The 24,374-nt window shown below is 42.5% G+C and overlaps 2 protein-coding genes across 2 annotated transcripts in view; one reads left to right on the forward strand and one right to left on the reverse strand.

Annotated features, from left to right (window-relative positions):
- The window catches only part of SYN2 (synapsin II), a 153,639-nt gene that overhangs the window by 50,471 nt on the left and 78,794 nt on the right, over window positions 1-24,374 (reverse strand). The window lies entirely within an intron of this gene.
- On the forward strand, window positions 66-22,965 carry TIMP4 (TIMP metallopeptidase inhibitor 4). Its single transcript, XM_069027773.1, has 5 exons — window positions 66-393; window positions 16,542-16,639; window positions 21,184-21,298; window positions 21,959-22,083; window positions 22,199-22,965. The coding sequence occupies exons 1-5, from the start codon at window positions 66-68 to the stop codon at window positions 22,394-22,396; spliced, it is 864 nt and encodes a 287-aa protein (XP_068883874.1). The 3' UTR covers window positions 22,397-22,965.

Consider the following 24,374-nt stretch of genomic DNA (forward strand, 5'->3'; position numbering starts at 1 on the left):
TGAGCTTTTAACTGCGGGAAGGCGGAGCCGGGACTTGGCGCCGGGGCCATAAATAAGAGGGTCCCATGTCAGGGCACTTTGGAGCCAGTGAGCCCCGGCGGCGCTCGGAGCGAGCATCACCGCGAGCATCACCGCGAGCATCACCGCGAGCATCGCAGCGCGGAGCGAGCAGCGCGGAGCGGCCGGGCCAGCGCAGCGGGCACCGCGCAGCGCCAGGAGAGCCTTTCCCCGTGTGGAGCATGAGCCGAGCGGGCAGCGGGACCCCCGGGAGCCCCGGGAGCCGGGCGGCAGCGCTGGTGCTGGCGCTGGCGCTGGCGGCGCTGCCCGCGGCCGTGTCCGGCTGTAGCTGCGCGCCCGCGCACCCGCAGCAGCTGCTGTGCGATGCTGCGCTCGGTGAGTCCGGCTCCGCGGGACACCGGTCGCCTCTCGCGGGGCCCTTTGGCAGCGAGGGGTGCGGGGAAATTGGGTGCTGGAAGCTCTTCTGCACAGCCCTTTCACAGGGGAATGGGTGCCAGGAGCTGCTCCGCTTCCCGCGCGTTGCCAGAGTGTTTCGTGGTTATAAATGGCTGGGATTGCTGTGTTAGAGAGAGGCTTTCTCCCTACTCTTACCCTCTTTGATATATTTTTATGTTAGGTCCTAACTTAGAGAATACCTGAGCTTTCAAATATCTGCTGTTAGCAGTGTCTGCTATATATAAAGTTTCCTATTGAAATATGCCTGCAATGTCTACACTGTGCATTTATAGCACTTCAGGGGAAAAAAAAACCCAAAACCAAAGGACCACAAAATATAAGTCCCCAATGCTAACTTGCTGAAACTTTTGATCTTTGTTCTGCTATTCTATACTTTCTTTAATTTATTCTTGTGGTTTTCTGTCATCTTCTGGAGCAGGAAACTGACAGGCCCTTTATTTTCTGCAGATAAACTGGCTACAGCAGCTCTGTGTGAATGTGACTTTCCGGTTTTGGGACAACTGCGTCTCATGACAGCCAGGCAGCACCGTGGTTGTCAAATAACTTACAGGAAGAGCCTAAAGATCGCAAAGTTAGGTTGCATGGGGATGAGAAAATGTGACATTTTGCGAAAATGTGACATTTTGCAGCCTTTTGATTTCATTAGCTCAGGCTAAGGCTGGTTGGCTTCTATCGGGTGTGAACAGTAAATGTAGAACATGAGTTTCCAAAGTGTCACAGAATTAGCATCTCTATGGGGCAGGCAGTCCCTTCTGCATACTGATTCATTGCTTTTATGCCGTGACAGAAAATCTTTGTGGCCATGACAAACTCTAAGCTCTGTTTGTGGCCATCAGTTAAATTGGTTTTTAATCTGCCCGTGTTAAGCAATCTCCTTCGTGGAGGTACCTCCACCAGGCATTACACGCTTGGGGGTGTTCAAGGAGCGAGAGGAAATAAAAGTTGTGCTACAACTAAATACATGTACATTTAACTGCTGCAGCCTGCTGCATGCCTGTGCATTTGTGACAGTTTCTCAACACACTTAATGTAAAGATTTTCCAAAATTAACAATTTTACCGTATAGAGGAAATTCAAAATATTCATATGGGCTGCCTTCCTTAGGGAAGCCATTCTGATGATATAAATTCATATTTACTCAGTTCTTAGATATATTTTGCAAATAGGAACCATCTCACGCTCCTTTTTATTTAAAAGCTGAAGATAGTTTTATGTTACAATGTTTGGACCTGATGCTCAAGCTCTCACTCCTATAAATATTCCTATCTAAGTAAACTTCCTCTTTTGGCTGAGGAATGTTTGTGTCAAGGATCCCTTTGTTCACTATAATTTTAAAATACCATTTCTGTATATTATAAAATGGGAGATGAAGGGAATTCTTCCTATGAATGTATACATATTTCTGTGCGTGCATTTGCATAGACACACACATAAAACCTGCTCGAAGCATTTATGGCTGAATTACTGGATATGCTTTGGCCACAATATTTTGCATAAACCGAGCAAAACCCCTTTGGAGGAGCTGGAGTGGAGCTGCCTGTCCTGTGTGAGAGGAAACTCTGCTTGGCAGAGGCAGCTCCCCAGGCCGGTGCCAGCAGCCTTTGTGCCCGGGAGAGGAGCTGTGCCCGGCGGGAAGGGGCACCCCGGGCTGGAGCCCTGGCCAGGCACTGCCCTTCCCCTGGGAATTGGGGCTGTGCCTTGGGGACACACCTGTGGCCTCAGGGCCACCCGGGGGCCAGCCCTTTGCTGAGACTGCTCCAGTTCTTCGGTTATTGAATTCATCCTCTGCACCCACAAACACGGCCAAGGATTTCCTTGCAGTATTTCCCAGCACAGCTTATTAAAATAAAGATGCTGGGACCCAAAGCCCCAGGGAAAAGCCAGAGATAAAGTCTCAGGCTCGCTCATGGAGCTGCTGACCATCACGTGTCCTTCAGCCACGGTGTAAATGTGACATTTTCAATTTCCTTCAGCATGACTGTGATGGAAGTGGAGGGATTGAATTGACATTACCTGAACCTCTAATTGAATGTGTGAAGCCCCCCAGTAACAGCATTTTTGAGAGATCCAAGGGAAAACAAGCAGAGAAATTCATGACGTCTGGGATGAGCTCTTTGGCTTTGGCTTTTGTTAAGATGATTGGTGCTGTGACACTTTGTCTTTCAGTGCCAGCAAGTTTTTGTGGCTCTAAATGCCCACAGGTAGCACAGAACCTGAGCAACCTGACAGTGATAAGAGTCAGGGAGAGCTCCTGGTCCCGCCTCAGCTGAAATCAGGGATGAGTGGAGAGCCCTGCAGGCATTAAGGGTTGGACACCATGGGAAGAGCCATGGGATTTGCCAGGGTAAATCAGGAGTGCTGTGCCAGTCCTGCCATTTATCTGACCTTGGGTTTGTTCATCTTCCCACAGAGCCTTCAGAGGATGCAATTTTGTACTGATATGAGAAATTTTCATGAGCTTCTCAGTAGTTTTAAATTTCACTCCAGGGTGAGGTAACTCATTAGCAGGAAGGGCCTGGCACCATGAGATACATGCCTTTTACAAAAAACGAGAGACACATCCCTCTTGTGTTCCTCTAAATGGTGCTGGGGCCTTCCTGAGACGTGCTGAATTCCTCCAGCCCCCAGAGAACACCTCTGCTTTCCCACAGGACTTTCCCTGGGAATGGAGAGGTTTAATTAGACAGGATGTCCGTGCTAATTATCAGTGCTGACCACATTGCCCAGGTTTTCTCCTCACAAAAATGTGGGAAGGAGGTGCTGGATAACAAATTCAGTAGTGAGGCCCTGGAGTGCCAAGCCAATACACAAAAACCCTTTGGATAATTGCCTTTCTTTGGAGAGAAACATGGATGCAATTGAGTTTACCAGATAGTGCCAAGATAACAGATTTCCCTTTTGCCACTGAATTTGTCTTCCTGGCCTCAGTTCTAAACCAATGTGCACTTCAGGCAATCTGGAGACAGAAATGGGGTATGGACAGCACTGATTCCTTTCTAAAGTCTGGCACTTTAAATTCATGCTGTTTTTTCCCCTTGGGCTATTTTTTGGACAGTAGGACAAATATGTAAACCCTTCACATTTCTTAGCTGTGTAACACCAGCTCCCCTCAAAGTTCGTTGTATTCTTTCTGATTTCAACCATCTTATTGTTGTTTTTTCTTAAGAATATATTGAGAATTATATTTTTGCTGAGCAGCAATGAGGAACAGGTCTTGCATACGAATATATATAATATAACTTCAGAAAACAGTTCTGCAGCTTTGGAGAAGAGTGGCACATTTCAGAATAGGATGGAAACATTACAGCTGGAGCTTGGCAGCCTTTTCAGCCCGTTAAAATCTCCCAAGATTACTGAGATCAAGCATTGTAAAGATGTGCCAGATGATATATTAAATTTTAATCACATTTAAACATAACAGTAAAAACTTGCTTTGAATATGCCAGACTTAAGTTTTCAGAGTCAGCTCCTCTGGGAGAAAGTCACAATATGCTATTTCTTTATTATTGAATTTCAAATGAAAACTTTCATGGCTCAGTGTCCCACAGTTTTGCCTCTGTGCTCTATAAAATCCAGTTTTGTGCTGGAACGGATTAATTTGTACATTATTAGGTGGGAAGTAATTTTTGCCTGATGGGAAAAATCAGCGTTGGGGAATGTTTTGGAAATGGGGATGGTGCTTCTTCCAAGGGAGGAGAGGAAAGGTGAACAGTGAAATGAAATGTTTTGTTGTTACTCTGCTGTGTTCTATTCCCAGTGAGCAGTGGCACTGGGCAGGTCTGGTCACTGCATGTCCTCCCTTCAGGGGAGCTTTGGCACCAAATTTAGCAGTGATGTCATTGCCCTTCGTGTCCTTGGGGACACAGTGTCCATACCAGCAGTGACAGCCACCCCAAAGGGCTGTGGTATGAGGGCTTGGCTTTCTGGCAAGGTTTTTATGAATCCTATTAAAAATCCGGGCTCCTGATGCTGTTGCTTAGGCAAGACAGCTCCTGGAAGCGCCCTGGGCAATGCTTCCAGATACCCTCTGACCTGGGCTCATGGGCAATCCTGGAATTCCTACAGCTTTTTGGACCTCCCCAGGGCATGGAGAACTCATATCTGCATTTCTCTTCCTGCCCTGCCAAGCAGAGGCAGATCCCACTGCTTTACAACCCCTCCTTGCCCTAGGGTGCAAACCAGTGCCAATAATGCACATTTCCAGAGCCACTTGTCACTGACCAGGAAGGAACATGCAGCCACCATTCCTCAGGGCTCACACACAGGAGTGGAAGCTGAGTTTCTGCTCCAAGAATTGGGAATTGGGTGGCAGAAATGCTGCACTGGGCTGGTGCTGTTCCAGCTCTGTCCCAAAACCAGGCAAAGCTCCACACCTGAGCGAGGTTCCTGCAAGGATTTTTGTGGAAAAGAAGTGGGGAGGCAGCATTGGTGCCACTGGGGGAGAATGCTGCCAGTTACATCTCCAGAACCCATAACCAATGAATCCTCCTGAAACAAGCTAAAATTATCCTGATCTCAAAACTCATGGTGGGAGGTTTAATGCAGAGGGGCTGAAAATGAGGCAAGTCTCTGCCTTTTTCTCAGCAAGGGGCTGAGGAAAGCAGAATTCCAGTCCTGTGTGTCCCACCAGTGCTCAGGAAGCAGTGTTGGGAGGTAGGAATCATTAACAATCACTCTTCCCTGTTGTTAGATGACAAATGTTAGGTTCATTAACAAAAATTATTGAGAAATAGACATTTCAACCTATCTTGACTGTACAGTGCCCATCAAACTCAGTTACAGAGAAGGGGACAGGTTTCTTTACTTCTCTAAGTACAAAATAAATACAAATTAATTTTTCTTACTTTCATGAATACTTTTATACATATTAATAGCACTTTCAAATAAAAAATTTAATAAACTGGACAGCATGAATTCTAAGAAGTTGTTTAGTTTAAAGTAGCTGCTGATCCATTTAGAGAGAAAAAAAAAATACCTGGCACCCTGCAAAGGCCCATCACTGATAAAAATGCCATGGATGGCAATTCAGGAATTATTGCAGTACATATAAATTGCTTGGAATCACAGTCTGAAACTTCGAACAGCTTTAAAAAATGCAAAAATCCTAAGAAACCTGGCTGCTCTGGCTGCAGGAATGCTGTGGTGTCACTCACTGATTACAATTCTGTGTGTTTGTACCTGAAGGTCCAGTGAAGCACCTCAGTATTCCCATTCAATGAATTCCTGGAATGCCACTGTGGGAAGAGCTGTGAGTCCTTCCTTTTGCAGCTGAACAGTGAAAATAAATGTCACTAAAATATCAGTGAAACAGCTTCCTAGGATCAAGCCTGGAATTCCTGTTTGGGAATAGGGAGAATAAGACCTGAATAGGACCTACAAATAACCCTACGATTACTTGAGGGTTTAGGATGGGAGCAAACACTTTGAACTTAAGAAATCCATGTAAAGTTAGTGTCCTAAGTTACTTTTCAGCGCTGAACTCAAGACTTGAATCACACTGCCAATCTCATGCAACCTTAAGAAATTATTTCCAGTATTCTGTAGATGAGTGGTGTTCAGAATTCTGCCATTTCAGCACGGAAATGGGGCTCACTCAGGGCAAACCCAGTCGTTCTCCTTCCCTCTGCTTGCTGGATTTTCATGGCAGTGTTCCCAACACTTCAAAGTCGTAGCTGTAAAATGAGGTGGCATCACAAAACTGAACAACGGGACGGGATTTTAAGGAGCCAAACCCACTGAGCACAACATTCCTGTCAATTACAACAGAGCTGAAAACTGTAACATAATTTAGCTTTAGTGAAAAAAAGAAAAACAAACCCAGAGCTGGCTATTGTGTAGTAGAATGAAATTTCAGGAGAATTGTGCTGGTTGCCTGACTTAAAAGTAACTCAGTAATCCCAGTTTGTTGCTGAGTGTGCTCTAAATTCAGGAGAAGGAAACTAAAAAGCTGAGTTACTTTTATTTAAAAGCATTTGCTGTAATTCTGGGAAACTAAACCCCATCACTTCAAAAACAACACTCTACACACACCGAGCGGAGAACAAAACTCAGGCTTAGAAACAAAGATTAAATAATATAAAACAGAGAACATGAAAGACTGCCAAGATCTTAATCCTATTAATGTGCCAACTTTAATCCCAAACTCTCTCATTAAAAAGTATCTCAGCAATGTGGGGTTCCTTCCGCCCCGAGGAAGGGCCGCGTCCCCATGAATGGAAATCCACAATAACATCATGCATGTTGTTCTACAGTCTTTGGAGCATAAAGAGGGTGTTATTCTTCAGCTGAAATTAGGCAGATGTTGATTACCAGTCAAATGATGTGGTATCTGAGGCTTGTAAAGCAGAGAGAAATGTTTCTGGTAACATGAGGAGCAGCTGTGAAAACAGTGCAGGAAAATAAAGCTGACCTTGAACAACATTAGGAAATCAGGGCAGCTTTTAGGTGATATTTAAGTTAAAAGAATCCCACACTTCCGTTAAAAATACACTCGCCTCTTCTATTTGAATGTTTATGAAAGTGAGATTTTAAAACCTCACCATCATAAATTGAATGTATTCTTCTAAATTAAAAAAAAAATAAAACCACATAATCTTCTGGTTTAACAAGGAAGCCAAACCCGATCAACTCCTGCCTTCAACATGAGGAATTTTTGCATCCTGAGCCAAAAACACAGAGATGCACAAAATCCTGACCTACCTGAGAGTCCTAATGAGCTTAAGCATAGACCTGGATGCCTGAACGGGAAATGCAGTTTGGATGCAGACTAGAACAGTTCTGTGTAAATAAAACCCTACAGAGAAACCAAATTCTGCAAAGCATTTACACTGGGAAATAATGCAGTGCAAATTCATACCCATATCACAAGGTAATTTAAAAAATCCTTGGTATCTGCTTAACTTTGAGGGTATTTATGGGGTTTTCACTCTTCAAAAGTTTCTGGGGAGTTTTAGTCCAAGTCATGAACTTCACTGTAAGGCTTTGATTTCTCAGTTACAGATAGGATTATCAAACCACCCTTTTCTTATGCAACTGGAAGCATCACCAAGACTTGGAAATGCTTTTCCATACATTGCTTTCCATAGAATAAAGGGAAAATCCTGCTACAGGTACAGTTAAATTCTTCAACAAGCTCTGTGTTTACAGATCCAAAACAACTGTGTCCAAACAGTCCACAAAGCTCCACTATTTTTCTTTCTCATGATTTTAGAACCGTGGTTCAGCTGATTACTGTGCTGATGATTCAGTTACTTTACAGTTGGCTATGAGCATTTATGGATGGAATATCAGGAAACAAAAATACAGAGCAGGAAAAATAAAACTGCCTTTATCCCAACTAGCAGAAACATCTTCTGAACTAAAGATTCCTTGACTTTGGGTCAAGTGACAATGTAGACTTACAGATAAGAAATCCATCCTGCAAATCCAGAGGAGAAGATTTTTTTCCTTCTCACTCAGTATTGGGCCAGCTTTGCTGCTGCTCACTGTGTTTGCATCTAGAACTGAGCTTGTCCCACAGCCCCAAACATCTGAGTTGAGTTACAGACTGGAAATGAAGCTACTGTTTGCTGCTCTGTCCTGTTGAAAGGTTAATTGATAGATGAGACATTTGCCAAACACATTTGTTCTTTTTCAGCTGTTTAAAAATAATTCAAAGAACATTCAACAGGCACTGGTTCTCAAAAGAGAAATAAAAATGGAGGGGTTTAATCTTAGGTTTCCACTCCTGAAAGAGTCAGGATGAAGTAGCACCTCAGCAGATCCTGAAATAAACATCTCTCTCTCTGCTGAAGTCTGAAACTATTCAAAGCTGTGCAATAATTCAGAAACCAACGCTGCAAAAGAGTGGGTGCAGTCTCCTGGATGTTGAAAGCATCAAAGGCAAAGTCTGTGAGGGACACCTGCACTCCAAGGCTGTGACAGGAGCCATTGGAAAGGTTTCCCAGATTTTTTCTCATGGCAATGTGTTGTATCCATCTCATCCCCAGCCTGGCAGTACCACCAAGAGTTTGGCAGCACTCCAGTGGGGATCTAGGAGTCATTTGTGACCTCCCAAAAACACTGCCCGAACCATCCTGACACACATCAGTCCTCATCCAGCACCCAGACTCCACTTCCAGCCTACCCCTGCCCCAAGACTGGGAATCTTCTGGATAAACATTAAAAACCAGATGGTTTATCCATATCCAAATGGATATTTTGATCTATCTCCAGAGGTGGTGATGGTGGCCAGCAAGTGTTGATTAAAAAACCCCCAGCAAAGCCAGTTGGAGGTAAAGCACTTGGACACCCATGGCAGAGGTGGTCTGGATCTGACTGGAAGCACCCCAGTAAATTCATAACAAGCAGATTCTGAAAGATGCAATTAAATATGAGTTAATTTGCAAAAGTGAGAGTTGCCTGAGTTCAGCTCAGGCTGCTTATTGTAAATAAAGGTAAGGATTCACAAGCCACCAAGTTGAAAAGCAGATACCTGAAGCAGGGAGAAGTAGGAGAGCTTTTGCAAACCCAGAGTACAAACCCTTCTTATGCAATACAGACCACCTCAAAATATATGAAATGGAGTTACAGCACCAGCAGAGCCTTTTCTTTTGGACTCAGACTAGAGAAAAATGAAGTGGGAAGAGGATAAAAAATATTGGCATCTTCATGAGAGTGTAGTTGGCAAATCCTTCAGCATGGGCAGAAAAAACCAGAATATTTGCTGTCCAGGGACTTGCTTTGGAAAGGTTTTAAACAGTTCAGGTTAAGGGCAATTTATTGAGCCAAAACATCACCCTGGTGGCACTGGCAGAGATGGCTGCTCGTGGCAGAAAAGGTTCCTGCTCCCAGGGATGTATGGAATGCACACAGACATTCCCAGAGATTTCAAATGACTGACACAGCACGAGTGCCACTCCTGTTGGAAGCCAACATGTGCAGATCAAACACTGGAACACAAAGAAAACAAACCCTTAATTCTCCCCAAAATTATCTCTAAAATAATCTGCTTTAAAAACATCAGTGTGTATGTAAAGGTACACACTGGGTATTAAATTACTCCTTTTCCAATACTGTTTTATGCCAGCCAATAACTTTTGCCTCCTTTTGGCAGCATTGGTGATACCTGTGAGCTTCAATCAGAGTTACAGTCAGAGTTACCAATGCTTCTTTCCTCCTCTCATGCGTATTCCGAGAAATTTTGGTATTTTCTGTGTACATGAATATTTAAGCAAGTTAATTTGCTCTCTTCATTGGTGAGAATCAAAGCTTTACCACAAACAAATGTGGCAAGAAAATCCCTGACACAGCTGAACAATCCAGCATGTTTAGTTCAACAAGGGCAGAGAAAGGGAGAGTGGCAATGCTGAGCAGATGGGACAGTTGCTCTAAATTACAGAGAAAGACTCTTACAACCTCTTGCACAAGTTAGAGGTTTTGTGGGCAATTTAAATCAGCAGCCAACAGACCATGTTTAATTTGGAATTCTAGCCAAGATACCTGTTCTACCTTTTCTATCCAGTGCAGCGTCGCTTTAAGGGGGTTCATTGATTTTGGTCTGTTGTGACAAGTTCTGTGCAGATTTCTCTTTTTGTGAGGTTGATTATTCATTCTCCTTTCCTGCTGACTCTGTTCCCTCTCTGCAAGAAAAGTTCAGTGTCTCAGATGTCTAGTTTCCTATCTAAAGAATATTTTTTGTCATGTCTGTGTACTCCTGAAACCCAAGTGTTCCTGACTGTGTTCCTTGGCAGCTCTGATAGCATTTCTTGCCATTATTCTCCTCCAAGAGACCAAGAGTGGGCCATAATAGATGGGGCTCAGCTTCTATGGCCTCCAGACACAAAGAAAGTCGATGAAACAATGTGGTCACACCCCCTCTCCAGAGTTTTTCTTGGACTCCTTGCATTATTTTACCATAACTTGGCTTTAGGTGACTGCATAGATGGGGTTCTGCTCACAAACTTGAAGTTATTTTGCTTTCTGGTTGTTCACATTTAAATTCCTGGCCAGTTCCAGATGCCTGACTTCAGCTGGAGGCAAATCTGAGCTGCAGTGGTGTTTGCTGGCCAGGCTGCACACCAACATTCCCCCTGGAGCAGCTCTGGTGAGGGGAGGAAAGAATTCCAGTCCCCTTCTGGGATTTCCAGCTTCCTCTCTGGTCTCCTGCTGAACCCTCTGAATTCATTCACTGCCCAAACTGAAGATGGGCACTGCTGAAAATCTCATTATCCCACTTGTCCCCCATCTTCTCTTACAGAGAACAAATTTGAGCACTTGCAGTGACAGGGTGTTAATAAAACCCCTTCTTTCTTAATCCCACAGTAAACCCTGAAGGAAATCACCATCTCAATCTTTGGTTGAGAAAATTTCTTAATGGAAAACCCTTGGCTGGGTTTTGTTCTGGCTGGGAAAAAGTCCTGTGGCACCAACACTGCACTGGGGTATTTCTAAGTGGTTTATCCCAATACTCAAATGAAAACCATCAGTATTACACCATTGATTAGCTAAAGCAGCAGTTCTGGGAACTTCCCTTACATGACTACAAAATAAACTAGGACATATAAAATAATAAATGTAGAAAGTAAAAAAAATACATGTATAAAATAATAAACTGTAGAAAAACAGTTACTTAAATGAGACCTTAAAAACAGACAGACACATCTTTGCCAGGCAGTGTAAAGTTGTCAAGACTGCCACAGGTGAACTGGGAATGCATTTCTATTTTGCTACAGCCAGTTAAGCAGGCAGAATAAAGGAAAAACAACACACCTGGAAGTAACCCCAGCCTGGGACCCCAGGGACAGGGACAGCCACTGCCACCTGGCCTGCAGAGCCCAGAGCCAGTGCAGCTCTTTCCTGCTCTATTCTAATATTATTCTAATATTATTCTAATATTATTCTAATATTCTAACTTCTATTTCATTATTCTATTTTTCTGAATTCTATTCCATTATTCTGAACCACTGGACCTGGAAACTTGACCTTCACAGCTCCAAACCCCCAATGTGGACTCTTTTGCAGGTTCTTTTGACAAATTCTTTCCGTGTATAAACCCAAGACACCTCGGTGCCATGTCCCAGCCACGTTTGAGTGGCCTGGGATGGGAAGGGCTGCAGTGCAATGGAACAAGAAAAGGGGCAATGGAACAGGAATGATTGCCATGTCTGGGGCACTGGGGCTCCTTTGGATTTGTAAAACAGCGTTGGATCTCACAAAAGTGTTGCAATGAGGCAAAATCCTCTTTCAGTAACTTCTTTTGAGGAAAAAGAAGTCTACATATGCACTTCTGAGGAAAGCAAAACCCTCTTCTCTCCCACCCCCCAAAAACCATCACTTTTGGACAAGAAGAGTTTTTGAACTGAGTTTCCATAAACTCGAGGTCTCTGAGGTTGGGGCTCCAGCAGTTGTCACTGTGGGATTTTCCTTTTACCAAAATTCTGGGTGTGATCTTCTAGGAATTGGAGACATTTATGGAGCAAGTTTTAAGCTCCTGCACCCCAAAGAGGAAAGAAGTTCTGATAGATGATAGATAGATAATAGAAATTCAAATTAATCTTACAGCAGAGACAGCTGCATGTTGTGTATGAAAGTGCTTCCATTTAGGTGAAAGGACAGATTTGTATATGGAGAAGTTAATTGGAATATAAGGGCCTTTAAAATGATGCACATCCATATTCTGTGTCCATAGCTATGCTGCATTTCATACCACACCCTCTGACTGACGTGGTGCTTCAGAAAAGCACTTTTTGGGTGCTTTTTATCTATATTTAGGATGCCAGCCCAACTGTGTAACAGCCACACACTTTTATTTAGGTCCCTCTCCTTGTGCCATTTATTCCTTGTCCCTCTGAGAGCAAGAACATCTTTCAGCAGCTTGACTGAAGTGTCAGACACTAAAGGGACAGGCAGGAAGAAGTGCTCAAAAACTGCTCCTTATACTTTAGGTAATTAAATGGAAGGGCTAAATTGAGCCTATAAAATATAAGAGAAAACCAGAGCTTCATGAGTTATTATCATAACTTTTCAGTAGCTTACATCTTTTCCTGTCAACCGAGGTTATTGAGGTCTTGTTTCAAGGTTTTTGTAGCAGAGCTGATTCTGATCATAAACTTGTGAGATAGGAGCTAAACTTTCCTGATTTCTTGAGAGGATGAGGATTTCTTGAGAGGAGATGGAGATCATATTTCTATTCACAGAGCTGTGGTGCAGTCTGTAAAAAAGCTGAAGTGAACTGCAGGCACAACTGAAAGAGATTCTTCCTCAATATATTTATATATTTATATATTTATATATTTATATATTTATATATTTATATATTTATATATTTATATATTTATATATTTATATATTTATATATTTATATATCAACATATATATTTATATATGCATATTTGCAAATTTATATATTTGCATATTCATATATTATTTATATATTTGTATATGTCTATATTATTTTTATATCTATTTATATATTTGTATATTTATACATTTTCATATTTCTATATTTCTGTATTTTGATATTTATATATTTAAAACAAGAATGCACATAAGGATTTATATATAATACCTAAGTTCTTTTTCTTATATCTAGCAATATCTTAAATATCTTCCTAGATAATTGTTTTTCACTGTGCAGTTGCTGGTACTTAACAGATACTGGGGGAAAAGACATCATTTGTTCATCCATTTTTTATCTTCTCCTTACCTCCTGTTTCTTAGGATTATGAGATTTATCTGGGGAGTAAACTCCAATTTCCTTTCCTCTTTTAAGGAGTAGTAAAGTTGATTACTTTAGCTGAGTAAAGTTGCCCTTCTTCAAACACTCGGACTGTGAAAAGCAGCTTAAGGAGGATAATCCTACCACTTGTGTCAGCACAGCAATATTATATAAAATATTAGATACTGTGATGGAGAATATATTATTTAATAATACCAATTTGTACCAATGACAGTAATTCTTCACTCAACAGTTTCCCCTCTGTTGTTGTCTTAGAAATAACTCAGAGTCTAAAAAGGACACAAATTTTAGGGAATATGTGAATCTCAGTAGGCAAAGCGCAAGGATTCGGTTTATCCGGATTCCATCCATATCCGTGCCTTGGAATGGGCCCTCCAGTGACTGCTCAGCTTTTTGTGTCTTCTGTCCCTTCATATTTCATGGCTTTTGTCACTGTGGTGGGGTAGAATCAATCTCTTGGCAGGGAATTTACCCAGTAGAAGGAAATGTGCCCTCAGTAAAATAGTTCCTCACAATCACAAAAACCTCTAACACACAAGGTGATGGCACATCATCACGGCAATTAGTGCAGCTAGTTCCAGAAGGGGATCACCCAGGTTAGGGAAAGATGCTGTTAATGCCTAACTTTCTACCCTTTATTGCATAGAAACACTCTTGTGTGGTACAAACCCCTCACTTTTCTCCTGACTGTATAAACACAAAGGTATCAAATGATAAACTCGATATGTTCTGTCTTTTACCCGGTTAAAATGATCTTCTGCTGATGAACAAATGGTTGGGAGAGGTTCACTGTTACTCAGGAAAGGAGGAGTAAATATCTCCTTAACACATTTCTAACCCTGAGTGCCCCAGGGCTGAGCATGGTCCTCCTGTAGCTCAAATTCATTTCCTTTCACTTCAGTCACCAGAGACAACCTCCAGCTGCAAAGTGGAGACAAAAAAAATGCATTTTATCAAAGCTGAGTCCCACAGAAAAGCTCCATCCTCCCACTGAAATACTGAACTCTGTATTTTCAGTGCAGAACGAATCGGAGGCATTCGGAATTACTGGCACTGGAACACGAAGTCTGTGCATGTGTATTCCATATATGCAAATTCCTCATAAGGAAGCAATAACTGCCTGACAGATAAAATGACATTATTACTGAACAAGCAGAGGCTGTTCTCACTCACACTGAGAGGCCAAGCCAGCCGTGGAACACTTGAAACCGTGTCCTGAAAAGAAGTGCAGACTCGGAGGAATCCTGAGCCCCAACCAGCCCTGAACCACGAGTGAGGAGAGGGAGATGGCCGGGCCCAGGAATGCTCCTGCAGGAAGTGCTTGTGGTTAAAAACAGAAGCAACCACATGAATCAGAGGTTTGAGGAGACAGCTAGACGACACTGATCGCAAAAAAGTATTAATGCACAGATAAAAAGAGAAACTCAAGAAGGATGAAAAGGCCCCAAAAGATCTCTGTGTGTTTGAGTTTGGTTTCAGGAGAATAGAAGGGTAAAACCCAAATAGCTAAAAATGTAGACAATAAAACTTTCTTACTGTTAAAAAACCCAACAAAATCTCAATTTGCCCTCCTTTGCTGTCTGGAAGCTTTCTTGCAAACAAACAAATGAATGAAACACACACAACACAAAAATAGTTCTCATTCTCTTCTCCACACGCACTAAAAGGGTCTCTTCATGATGAACCCCAGGATGTTACACTTTCAGTCTTGCACAACTCCACAGAGACCTCTGGATCTATCAGGGGTCATATATACGTTCCTCTCCTGTGCTAACAAGTAGAATTTCATAAAAATACAGAAATACACAACATTGCAACATTAAACACAAGGGGGAAAGTAGTTTCAATTATCCTACATTGAGTAGGCAGGAAAAGATTTACTGCATATAAACCATGTTATGGTTCTGGGAGAATAACATTGTTTTCTCAGCCCTTTCCCTCAGAATTGAACAGACTCTTTAATGAGAAAACCCTTTTTTTTTTTTTTTAGGAAGTAATGATGCAAAGGAGAGCATCTCAAAACAACACAATCCTAATTTGTGCCTGCCAGCAGTGTAGAGCACACACTATCCACACCACTTTTCCCCTGGAAGGAGACCAGAGCACTGCAGACACACAGTTAATTTGTGGGATTGCTCACATCTGCAGATGATTAAAGAGATGCTGCCACTTACCACGTGAAATGAGGAATTTGCTGCTTGTACTTAAAAGAACTCTTTCCTCCCAATAAGTCTAAAATGCTCCTCAAAAAGGGTTTAAATGGCTCAGGAGGAGGGAGCATGGTGCCAAGAGATAGAGGCTGGAGCTTGGAAGCTGCAGGCATCTGCATCACGTTGGTTATTCCATCTGGTTTGCTCTGCTAATTAGTGAGGAAGTGGGAATTGCCCAGGGTGAGGTGGGACTGACCTCTACCCGGCTGGGTTTCCTATTCCTTTTCTTTAACTATGATGTTAAATGTGATAAAAACCAGGTTAATCTAGCAAAGAAATGAGGAGTTTTTGGGGAGGATGTCACAAAACTTTCCTCTGCTCTGGCCTTTGCCAGTGCCTCTCCACAGGCACAGACTGTTCTAACCCAGGAGCTGTAGCAGTGGCCATCCAGAATGGAGCAAAACTGGGGCTCTCACTGATTTGGGGGGATAAAAATCCAAAGAGGAATTTTGGCCACGTACCATATTCTTAGAACCACTGTGCCAGAGTTGTAGTACATTTTAAACATCACATACAGCAGAGATGCCTCAAACAAAGAGAGGGGGGAAGAATCCATTTCTTCTGTAAAATCTACTTTCCTTGATTAAAGAACAGGAAATAAATTAAGTACATCCAAACAGGGAGCACTGATTTCTCCAGGTTAACACAACTAATGGTGTGCCCTGTCAAGGCTCAGAAAAGTGAATTAAGACTTTTCTTCTGATTTCAGGCATGAAATCAATGCTTTCATCTTGCCTGGCCCAGGCTTTCACGGTGATACTTCAAGTGTGTTTATCTGATCAGCAATTCTGTCATCAACAGCAGTGTCCCTTTCCTCTGCTCACTGATTATAATGATGGGTATTTTGTCAAATTTTATGGGATTCAAGTCTTCCAGAGATCTTGATGGACAGTTTTTGTCAAAACTGAGTGGTAACATCAATCAGGTTTCCAGATACTTGGGAATTCAGATTTACATCACAGACAGCCCACTTGCTTTTGTTTTCAGGAGCTCAGCTGGTGTTCTTATGGTAAAATCTTTAAAATCTACTTGTAGCTGAAGTGTCAAAACAATGCTGAAATCTATCAATGTAATTTTCACTTCTGCTTGTAAAATTGGGCATCTGCTCATTTGCATTTCAATCTCTCTCTCTCTTCCAGTGATCCGAGCAAAAATATCCAGTGAAAAGGTGGTTCCTGCCAGTGATGATCCCCTTGATACCCACAAAATGATCCGGTATGAAATCAAACAAATAAAGGTACATGGAATCACTCAGCTTTTTTGAAGTTCAATGCTGATAACCTCTGCATATTTCAGCCCAAAATAATTTAGCCCAAAGTGCTGGGAAGCTGGAAATGCTGCTCCAGCTGCCTCCACAGTTAGACCCAGATGAAATACACAGAATAAACCAAAGGAGGGATGAAAAAAAGAAAAGAAAAGAAAGCTGTTCTGACATCCAGGTGGTTTTTGCTAAATAATGATATTTTGATGAGAAATTTTGTTATTGATAATTTATGAAGGTTCCAAAAAATGTGCTTTAGCCTGTGAGTGGTGTCAGTACATCTGGTTTTGGAGGATTCCTGATCACCTGTGCTCTGATGCTGTGGCAGCTCTGGATGATCCAAACTTTCCAAACAGAGGGGAGCATTTCCAGCTGGGAGAGCAAACCCTGTGTTTGTTGTGAACAGGGATATTTGCAGGGCAGGAGTCCTTCCCTCACACTCACATAAACAAAAATCCACTTGTATGAGTGTTACTGGGGAAGCAAACACCCAAAGACACAGATCCAGAATCTCACAAGATTTTTCCACTATTTGTTCAGCTCCAATAAGGAGATGCCTTCATTAATACATTTTAAGAAGACATATCTTGATCCCATTCAAGTCACTGTCAAACTCTGACTGAAGTTCAAATGATCATGGTTTACCTTTTTCTGGAATACACAAGAAGTAATCTCTCTAAATTAAAATGTGTGAGTGTGCACAGGTGGTTTGATTTGGTTGGTTGTTTTTCCAGATGGTTTCATCTCTTATTTTTCACTGAATATTATTTTTTAATATTTACATTTAAAATACAAACTATAAACCATAAACTATTAATAGTATATAATATTTTCATTTACTGGGAGCAGTTAAGATCATTATGAATGGCTACATGCTTTCAAAAGAAAATTCAATCATTCATATTGTATCTACTGATACAACCCCCTCACAGGAGTTTAAGTAGGAAAAATCTGTGGTAAACAAGAATAACCCAAAGTATTCATAAGGATGGTTATCACACATGATTTTTGTTAAGGTTTTACAGCAGCATCTACAAGTCAGTCTCTACATTGCTAAAACAAACCCCAAAGTTCTTCACCATCTGCCAATTTCTGTCTTCTTAAATATTAAGGATATATTCAAATGTTTCTTTACAGAAATAAGTACATCAATGCCACAGAATTCCCTTTCCTCCCACTGGCACTTTAATGTTCTGCTGCTACTCTGCAACACTTCGGTGACTTGATAGGAATGCAAATCATCTTCTACCTCAGCACAAACAAGAAAAATGAGAAGTCTAATCTGAGTGATTATTTTCAATCTATAATCCCATTCTTCAGCCCCAGCACAAAAATCTCTGTGTGAAATCTCTGAAATATATTTGTGTATTGCAGCTGCTTTGGAGTTCCTCCCTAATTTTCACCAGTGGAGGCCAGTTCAGAACTCGGGCAGCAGTAGGAGATGTTTGTTTAATTCCAGCCCAGTTCAGAGGGCAAGTCAGCCAGGCCTGGACAAAGCAGAGATGTGTTTTTTAATGAAAGATGCTCTACATCATCACACACAAGCTTAGACTAACAACAGTGACAGCCCCCACCCCTCAAATCCTTCCTTCTGAGCAGAGGGGGTTCAGGACCACTTCAGGACCCAGCTCTCTGCTCCAGGGAGGGAGGGATTTTGGGAAGGGAAGGATTTTGTCTGGAAAACAGGAGCTCTGTGACCTGCCCACCCTCTGTGGGGGTTCACCTGTGCACCCAGGGTGGCACCAGAATAAACCCAGCAAGGCGGCTGCACCTGATAAACCCCACAGGAGTGACAGAGGGGGAGGTAAGCTGTGGCATCCCAAGGATCTAATTGGTAGGTGGCACAGAGGTAAAAATTAAAGCTGCTGGACAATGACTCTGTTTGCTGAGTAACTGAGCCCAGAGCAGCAGCTTGGTCCCACCATGGCTCACCTCAGGCGAGTTAAAAGAGTTAAATTCAAAAGAATTTAACTCAGCAGTGTGTGTGTGCAGGGGGAGGATGTTCTCTGCTCGCTATTCTGACCTTCTCCCAAGCACTACTGATGACTCCTCCTGGTGCCCTGCAGTCCTACAAACTGAAGGGTCCTTTGGATGTCCAGTGGCTCTGACCACGGGGCTCTGGACAACCCAGTGCAGGAGCAGGCACAGGGTGGGGGACAGGCCAGGAATGTGCTTTGTGTAACACAGCAGGGAAGAACAGACTGCCCCATCATCCCCTTTGAGCTATACAATTCATCCATGATTATCACCTCGGTGTGAGTTTTGGGGAGTGTTTTTAGGCCACTCAGATATTCACATTTCCCTCATCAATTCTCCTCTCTTGGAAAGGGAACACAGAGCCTTTGGAGGTTGTATTGGACTGTAACAGCACAGTGCTGCTGTTTCTCTGCTCTGTTGCTCTCAGGGTTGTTGAGCTGTTCCATTAATGTGGATGGCTTAAATTCTGTCTCTCTGATTTTAAATCCAGTGCATTAGGCTTAGCATTAAAACGTTGCTACTCTAGATGGAAATATTGGATATTATTTTGGTATTAATTTTCAGAAATAAAAAAATGTTGACAACAGGGTTATTCATTTTATAGGGGTGGGTTGGCATGTCAAGAAGCCGTAAATGTTTTCCACTATTGTTCTGTTCTTGCAATATTTACAGCATGATATTAAAGAGAGAAGATAATATATGATTTACGTGAAACTGAATATTTCTCCATAATATTTTTGTAACTGACTTGGTCATCATACTCCTTCTCAAATCTTAAAGCCAAGACATGTGTTGGTGCTGGTTACACCCCTCAGGAGGACAGGGACAGTGTCCATACAGACTTTAGGAGCAGGTTCACATCTCTCTATCCCCCAAATCCTCACCTTGTTTCCCTGCTTCAGTAAAGTCTCACCAGGAGCTCAGGTGTCCACGGACCATGCAGAACCAAATCCAACCACCTTATCCCTTTATGGAGAAATAGCCACGCTTTTAGGAGATGGGAGGATATGATTTAGAAGATTAAATATGATTTACTGAGTTAAGCACAAGATTATAATCTTTAGAAATGCTGTAACAATTATATAGGTCAAAACCAGAGATAAGTCAGGCAGAAATTTCAGAAAAACTCCAACCAAGCAACCAAAATACCTGCAACAAAACAAGCATCAAACTCATTTAAATATTAACTAAATCTCTCTTGTGCATTGCTATGCATATTTAGGGAGTTTTATGGCTAAATCAAGGTGTGTTTTCTGCATAAAGCCCCCAAATGTGAGATCGAGGGCTGAGACATCCATGGAAAAGCTGTTCCCTACAATCTCCTGAAGGTTTCTGAACGTGGAGAGAGCTTGAGGCAGAGGACACGTGCAGAGCTCACGTGGGGCCCTGTCCCAGACACATTTTCCTCATCATTACGGAGGTTTTCTGTGATTTCCACTGCTGCTTTGGACAGGGTGCCAGTTTGGTTTGTGTTTTGCTCTGGCTGGGCCTGTTTGTTTTTTTTCTCTGAAGTATTTCAAACCCCATCTAATATTTTTGGATCGGCAGCGCGGTGACAGCAACGTTGGCTTTTTTCCCCCCTCCATAAACAAGTCTTCAGAAAAACCAACACATTACAGTGTATTTTCTAGTGGCCTGTACTATTTGAATCTCCTGGGAGGGCTTGAGGAACACAAACACATTTTCCAGTGACACCAGCTGCGACTGGGAGAGCTGTGAGCCCCTGCCATTGTCCCCAGCTGTCAACACGTGGCATGATGTCACCGGGCTGGTGGTGGCACACGAGGTGATGACAGCCACTCCGAGGCTGAGCAGCACCTTCTGCTCCCTCCTCGCTGTGTTTGGACACAGCCAAGCTTGTTTGGATCTTCTAATGGCTCATTTAAGATTTCTTTTCGGGGTTGAAACTGCTGGTTAAGGGGCAGCCAGTCTGAAAACTGCACTGATCCCAAATCTCTCCATTTTGGGGCTGCAGGGTGTAAATCCTAAGGGCTGGATCAAGTTTTCCAGCAGTTATTTGAGAAGGTCCCATTGGTGAGAATTTTGGATATGGAAAACTACTTTGCTTTAGTGACCAAACATGAGAACAATGCTCAGAAAATGCTCAGTTCTTCAGCATGTTTGGTGTCCCTGGAGATCCCAACAACCACAGAGGTCAAGAGAAAATTCCCCACGTGAATACACCGAGAAATATTTGCATTTTGCTTGGGGTGAATGCTGTCTCTGCATTGCTCCTCAAAGGGAAGATGCCAGTAGAATATAAATTGAGGAGAAAGTTTTAGCAAGCCATTAAATGCACTGAAAAAGCACATTTTAAAAGCTATCATTTAAAAAATGAAGACCTACCTAATTTCCTCCTAAAACTATTGGATGTGTTTCATTAAGTGGAGAGAAAAGTCCAATTGTTGGTGCTTTCTCATATTAATTCAGACTTTGGAGCCTCCTTTAAAGAGACTCGCCCTGTACCTCTTCCAGCTCTTGTTTGCAACTGTTTTTTCATGCTTGTTTTCCACTACTGACTCTCTGTTTCTGATCATTTTCAGATGTTTAAAGGATTTGAAAAGCTCAAGGATGTCCAGTATGTCTACACCCCTTTTGATTCATCACTCTGTGGAGTGAAACTAGAAGCCAACAACAAAAAACAGTATCTTCTAACAGGTAAAATGAAACACAGTTAGTGTTCCTGGAAAGCCAGAAGTAACTGCTTAGAGTGAATTTGCTAAAATATGCTAAAAAGGAATGCAAACTAAATGCAAACACAATGGGATGTAAAAGTTTTGTTCAGCTGCAGTTATAGCGTGGTCTTACATGCTTTCCATCCTTCCTCCAGCAATCTTAGAGCAGTTCCAAAGGAAGCGAAGGTCAATGATGATATAATTAATAAAGAGAAGGAATTTTGATTCAGTACTTGCCATTATTATTCAATTAAAACCAACAGTACTGATTTTCCCAGGAATGCAAACATGCATAATGAGCCAACACGTGCCTGTGTGTTTGCAGGTCTGGGCTTCAATGTAACCACAGATTTTTCCAGAGAGTCCTAAAATCCAGTTTAACATAGCACTGCATTCGCATGCACCCCTGGCAGGCAGATTATCAACATCTTTTGAAAAATACCCTTCTTCAATCTTTTACATCTGCCCAGCTTGCAATCAGAAGAGTATTCTCTCAGTTATAATTAAATTAATTAAAAAAAATGTTTTAAGTATGACTAATTTGGTGCAATTAGTTAAAAACTTGAGGTCTTCTTACACTCCTGTTCCAATGTTTAGAAAACATTTTTATTGCCTTGCTTTTTTTGTGTTTTCCATGCCACAGGCCAGATTTTAAGCGACGGCAAAGTGCTCATCCATTTGTGCAACTACATCGAGCCGTGGGATGATCTATCCTTGTCTCAGAAGAAGAGCCTGAACCAGAGGTACCAGATGGGCTGTGGCTGCAAGGTGAGTGCAGAGCAGAGCAATGCCTGCTCCCTCCTACGCCCTTTAGTCGCATTTTTGAGCGCAAACCCCGGCCCAAAGGAAGCTGCAGGGTGCTGACCGAGCTCTTTGCCCCCAGATCACCACGTGCTACATGGTGCCCTGCTCCATCACGGCCCCCAACGAGTGCCTGTGGACAGACTGGCTGATCGAGAGGAAGCTCTACGGGCACCAGGCCAAGCACTACGCCTGCATCAAGAGGAGCGACGGCACCTGCAGCTGGTACCGAGGGGGGCCTCCCCCCGAGAAGGAATTCATCGACATCAGCGAACCTTGAAGGGCTCACTTCCTAAAAAAAAACCACAAACAAACCCTTGGAGGCTCATTCCATCCGACCCTGCACGCTCACAGCTTTGAACTGCCATGGTCTCATGTATCTGTTGCTTAGAAACAAACACCAGTTGTCCTGTAAAGAGTCTGTGGGGTTGGCACTCGTGCAGGACGAGGGACAAACCTCCTGGAGGTACCTGCTCTGCTCTGTTATGCTTTGCACAGAGGGCTGGCAATGCTCCCCTGTGTCCTCCAAGGCATAACAGGTTCCCTTTTGCCAATATGAATGTACAAGAACAAAAGAATTGCCAGAATTTTGCCCCCCGTTTGATAACCTGCAGATTAAGAGCTCCCCGTGTTTTATTCCAAATCTTTCCAATGAACTACGGAATGTTTTATAGAACTATTTTTTTTTTTTTTTCTGTATGAAAGTCTTGGATACAAAAGAATTATTGTACAGTGTATATGTAAAGTATTATAACAATGTGCTATTAAAAAAAAAAAGATTCACAAATATTTCCTTATCTGTTGAAACAAGTTGAACACTTCTGTGATTAAAACAACCTGTGCTCCACATTTTGTACGTTCCTTATGTCACAGCTTCCTTTATCCATGGAGTTGTAACTTCCATTGATAACAAAGTTAAGAAACAGCCTTGATAATCAAAACCCCCCTTCCCAAGTCAGCATTCCTATGGATAGCCACACCTTGCTGAAGGAAAACCCAGATGTTTCATGCTTCAGCATTCCATGGAACAAATTCCAAGCCCAAATGATGACAGGCTAAAACTGCTCAGAATGACAAAAATCGTGTCCATCCTCATGGCAGCTGCAGCCCTTAACACCTCCTGAAATACATGACCAGGTATTTGTACCCCAGCACTAGAACCTCATGTGAAAAGATATGCAACAAATATTGCATAACTTACACTGCAAGTGGTCTCTGGAAGCTCTCAGATATTTGACCCTATTTAATATGATTTAATTGTTTTTAATTCATGAACACCCACTGTACTCTGTCAGTGAATTCAACTACTTGTGAACTCAGGCTAGAGAAGGGTTAAAACACATTTTGCCTGTTATTTTTTAGTGTGTTAACTTTCCTGAACTGATGACTGGAGTTAGTAACTAATCTCACACATGTATTTAAGTTTACAAAAGTAATTCAATTCACAGTGGTGGAACTTGGGGAAGTGCAAATGCCAAAGGTCAGACTGTTCGTGTCCCAGAAACTGGGGGAGAGCCCTCAGGCAGGATGGGAATCTCCAGTAGCTGTTATTTCTGACAGATTTTGCTCTCCCCAGTGTTCTCCATCGGATTTCTCTCACAGACAGAGATTCAGCTCTCCTCTGCTCTCACGGGATCTCATGTGGTGGGATCAGGTCTGTTTAAAGGGTTCACACAAACGTTTTCCAGGTTCCTGCCAAGCCCAGGGGGGCACTCCCAGCCTGGGGGCTCAGTCAGAGTCAGCACGTTCCTGCCCATGGGCTCAAGGGTTTCCAAATCGCTTCTTCAGCCTGTTTGCTGGACAGTCCTGACAAAACCATGGGGATCTGACTTGCCAAGAGCATTTGCACATCCCTGACTCCCTTCAATCCCACGAGCAGCAGTCTGGACATGAAATGCAGCGTGTCCCACGTACCTTAGGACACACCAGGACATGATGCACTGGACAGATAACAGATACTTGAAAGAAACCCCACTGCATAAAGTATCTTTTGTGTCACATTTTCGTGTCTCTAACATTTCTTTCGACAATTCCTTGAGCCCTTATCTAAAGGACAGGTTTGGAAACACTCTTCTGAGCAAAAATATTTACTTTTTCTGTGACTAAGTTTATACATTTCCAGTGAAATGCAAATCATGCAAGGCCAACAGGAAAGCAAGTCATTATTCCTTTGAGGAATATGTGTCCCATGATATATAAAAGCCAATGTTTCACTTTTGATTTACCATAAATCAGTCTGGCTCTTTTAATTTACAACC

The sequence above is a fragment of the Aphelocoma coerulescens genome, chromosome 12, assembly GCF_041296385.1.
Source record: "Aphelocoma coerulescens isolate FSJ_1873_10779 chromosome 12, UR_Acoe_1.0, whole genome shotgun sequence".
In the NCBI taxonomy this organism is placed as follows: domain Eukaryota; kingdom Metazoa; phylum Chordata; class Aves; order Passeriformes; family Corvidae; genus Aphelocoma; species Aphelocoma coerulescens.